We start from the raw sequence: 3,431 nt of genomic DNA, 5'->3' as shown, positions 1-3,431 counted from the left end.
GTGTCAGATCTGTTTACAGCCGTTGGATGAAGATCGGACGGTCTAAAATAGAAGTGACTGATGGAAGTTTTTTTTCTTTCCAGGTACCTGATGCATAGCCAGCCCCCTGTTTGTTTCAAGCTCACACCCATACAATATCATCCGCCCCCGGACATGAACCAAATAAGGGGTTAAATCAGTTGAGATGGAAGAAGTGAAATTCCTTGAAAACGTTAATCTGAGCACCTCATACAAATTAAGTATAAGCATATCGCAATAGATATGCGTCTGTCTCATACTATGACGTTCCACCATGAATTCACCGTGACAATGCTCCGTGTCCATCAACCCTCACATGCAAAGTTGATGATCCCGATGGAGAGACATCTCGGCGTCAAACAATGGCACGTTCAATCCAAATAAACCACTCAACCCATGCAGTAGGCAGATGACAGTTTTAGGGCTGGGCGGGGTAAGATCACGAACAGAGCCGTCTATAATTAATAGGACAGAGCACTCTACGCAATTCTGTTGGAATCCAAATAAACCAATCCGTCCATGTGTAGAAATTCTGCGAGTGCCCCGACTACGCAGCCCGCGCGATTTCCATTTCACACGCCACCTTTTGACCCGTTCAAAAAATAAAAATAAGAATGGACAAGCAAGCAAGCAAGCAAGCAAGCAAAGCGCACGCCGACCCGTTTCGATCAGAAAGCAACTCCTCCGGCTCCTCCACTTCGCCGTGCATCCGCGCGCATGCGACGGTATCCGTCCGTCCGTCGTAGTGGGCTGGAGCACTCTGCCGCACCATCCGGGAAACAGTAAAAATCTTCTCATCAGAGGAAGAAGATACTACTGCTACCGAGAGACAAGAGCAGCCGCCGGATGGTCGACTACGGCGCACGAACGCACTCCCTCATGCAATAATGATGCTGCATGCGCGCGACGACGGCGATCGATCGATCGACCACCTACGGCGATCGATTTCGTATCCGCTCCATCTTGCTCGACGTCCACGCGCGTATAAATAGGAGCGCGCGCCGCATGGTTGCTACGTACACACTACACTCAATCCGCTAGCTAGCTAGCTAGCACGTGAACCGCTACAGAGCGAACTAACTAATGGCCCCGATTCCCAGCTCGTGTGGCGCGCTGCTTCTGCTCGTGCTCGCGCTCGTGGCCGCCGCTGTCGTTGTCGACGCCACGGCGCCCTCCCTGGCCCTGGCCGCCAGGCACGAGCGGTGGATGGCCAAGTTCGGGCGCGCCTACACGGACGCCGACGAGAAATCGCGCCGGCGGGAGGTGTTCGCGGCCAACGTGCAGCACGTCGACGCTGTCAACCGGGCGGGCAACCTGACGTACACGCTCGGGCTCAACCAGTTCTCCGACCTCACCGACGACGAGTTCCTGGAGACGCACCTCGGGTACCGTCACCAGCTTCATCCTGGGGGCAACACGACGCTGGCAGCGGTGAACGTGTCCAAGGCTGCCGCTCTGAGGAGTGGCCAGTTTCAGTACATGCCGGACAGCGTGGACTGGAGGGCCCAGGGCGCCGTCACCCAAGTCAAGAACCAACGCTTCTGCGGTACGTAGTACGTATAATTCTGCAGCTGCAGTGCATGCATGGCATACGCCACAGCTCGCAAATTAATACTAAATGTTTACACGTATGCGCGTGCGCGCGCAGGAAGTTGCTGGGCGTTCGCGGCGGTGGCGGCGACGGAGGGGCTGGTAAAGATTGGCACCGGTAACCTCATCTCCATGTCGGAGCAACAAGTCCTCGACTGCACGGGCGGCGCCAACACCTGCAGCGGCGGGGACATCAACGCCGCACTCCGCTATGTGGCCGCCAGCGGTGGCCTACAGCCGGAGGCGGCCTACGCGTATAGCGGCCAGCAGGGCGCGTGCCGCAGCGGCGGCGTCAGGCCAAACTCGGCCGCCTCTGTCGGCGCCCCACGGTGGGCGCGCCTATACGGCGACGAGGGCGCGTTGCAGTGGCTCGCGGCCAGCCAGCCGGTGGCCGTGGCCTTGGAGGCCACGGACCCAGACTTCCGGCACTACAGGAGCGGCGTGTACGCCGGCAGCTCGTCATGCGGGCAGAGGCTCAACCACGCTGTGACGGTGGTCGGATACGGGGCGGACGGCGGCGGGCAGGAGTACTGGGTGTTGAAGAACCAGTGGGGAACAGGGTGGGGCGAGGGGGGCTACATGCGCATCGCGCGCGGGAACGGCGCCAACTGCGGCATCGCAACCTACGCCTACTATCCGACCATGGACAGCTAGCTAATTAAACACCACACTAGTGACTAGTCGGTGGATCATCGAACATAGTTTATCAGCTAGCTTCATGTAAAGCTCCGAGTCCGATGCTACAGGTGTTTTCCAGTTATTCGTCGTCATTGTCATGTCATTTGCTTGCGTGTTGCATTTTGCCATGTCATTATGTGTATTTCATTTGCATTCATGTTTGTCTTTTGCATCTGGTCACTTTCTTCATTGTCCGTTTCGGAATCCAACACTCTCACATGCACCTGTTGCACCTTCCAGTTCTCGTTTTGTGCGCGGGAGAAAAATGTTCTCGGAATGGGCCAAGATTTGTCGAATGGTCTTGGTATATCACCGGTAGACCGCCTGTCAAATTTCATTTTATTTGAAGGTCGTGATGCCCCAACGATTAACCGCGTTAACCGAAACCCCCTTTCTCTTTACAGTCCAGCACCCCTCCACAACAACCCACTAGCCCATCTAAACCTCCTTCATGCTCTCCGTCGTTGGATCATAATCGTGTGAGCGAAAACCGTATCTCATTTGGACTCTTCTAGCTTCCTCTTCCTATAAATAAACCCCATCCAAATTCGTGGACGAAACCCTAGCATCCTCCTTCCTCACGCGGCGGACATGTCCAGCCTGCCGCCTCCACGTCGCCCGGCCAATCCGGGGCCGCCACATCACCCGTGCCGCCGCTCCTGGCCAACGAGCGCCCGCCACGTCAGCACCCGCCACGTCAGCGCCCAGCCTCCTCCACCGCACCGGCCCACCGGGCCCGGATCCCACGCGCCGCCGCCCGCGCCCTCGCGTCGCTCGTCCGCCCCGCCGCCGTTCCGCGCGCCGCCGCCGCCGCGGCGCTTCGCCTTGCCCCGCGCCGGCCACCGCCCGAGCCGACCGGCGCCGCGCCCCGCACGCACCTCGCCCGGCCGCCGCCGTCCGCCGCCCCGATCTGGGCCGGCGCAGCACAGATCCGGCGACCGGCGACCTCGTCGGACCTCCTCCGCCTCCCGCCGACGCGCCGACGACCCCCTGTCCGCCGGTCAACCTCGACCTCACCGTCGGGACAGCGCCGTCCCGGGATCTCCTCGTCCTGCGAACCAAACACGCGCCCCCGCTGGGATCCGCTCGTCCCCGAACCACCCGGTCCCGTTTTCGCGCTGGTATAATTTCTCTAAGTCCCCAAA

At 59.2% G+C, this 3,431-nt stretch overlaps 1 protein-coding gene across 1 annotated transcript; it reads left to right on the top strand.

The window, feature by feature from the left end:
• The first annotated feature begins 1,035 nt into the window (after positions 1–1,035).
• On the top strand, positions 1,036–2,378 carry LOC125548429 (ervatamin-B-like). Its single transcript, XM_048712024.1, has 2 exons — positions 1,036–1,564; positions 1,667–2,378. The coding sequence occupies exons 1-2, from the start codon at positions 1,102–1,104 to the stop codon at positions 2,260–2,262; spliced, it is 1,059 nt and encodes a 352-aa protein (XP_048567981.1). The 5' UTR covers positions 1,036–1,101; the 3' UTR covers positions 2,263–2,378.
• The last annotated feature ends 1,053 nt before the right edge of the window (positions 2,379–3,431 follow it).

The sequence above is a fragment of the Triticum urartu genome, chromosome 3 (assembly GCF_003073215.2).
Source record: "Triticum urartu cultivar G1812 chromosome 3, Tu2.1, whole genome shotgun sequence".
Classification (NCBI taxonomy): Eukaryota; Viridiplantae; Streptophyta; class Magnoliopsida; order Poales; family Poaceae; genus Triticum; species Triticum urartu.
Note: the sequence above shows the minus strand (reverse complement) of the source record. Positions and strands in the feature narration are given on the sequence as shown.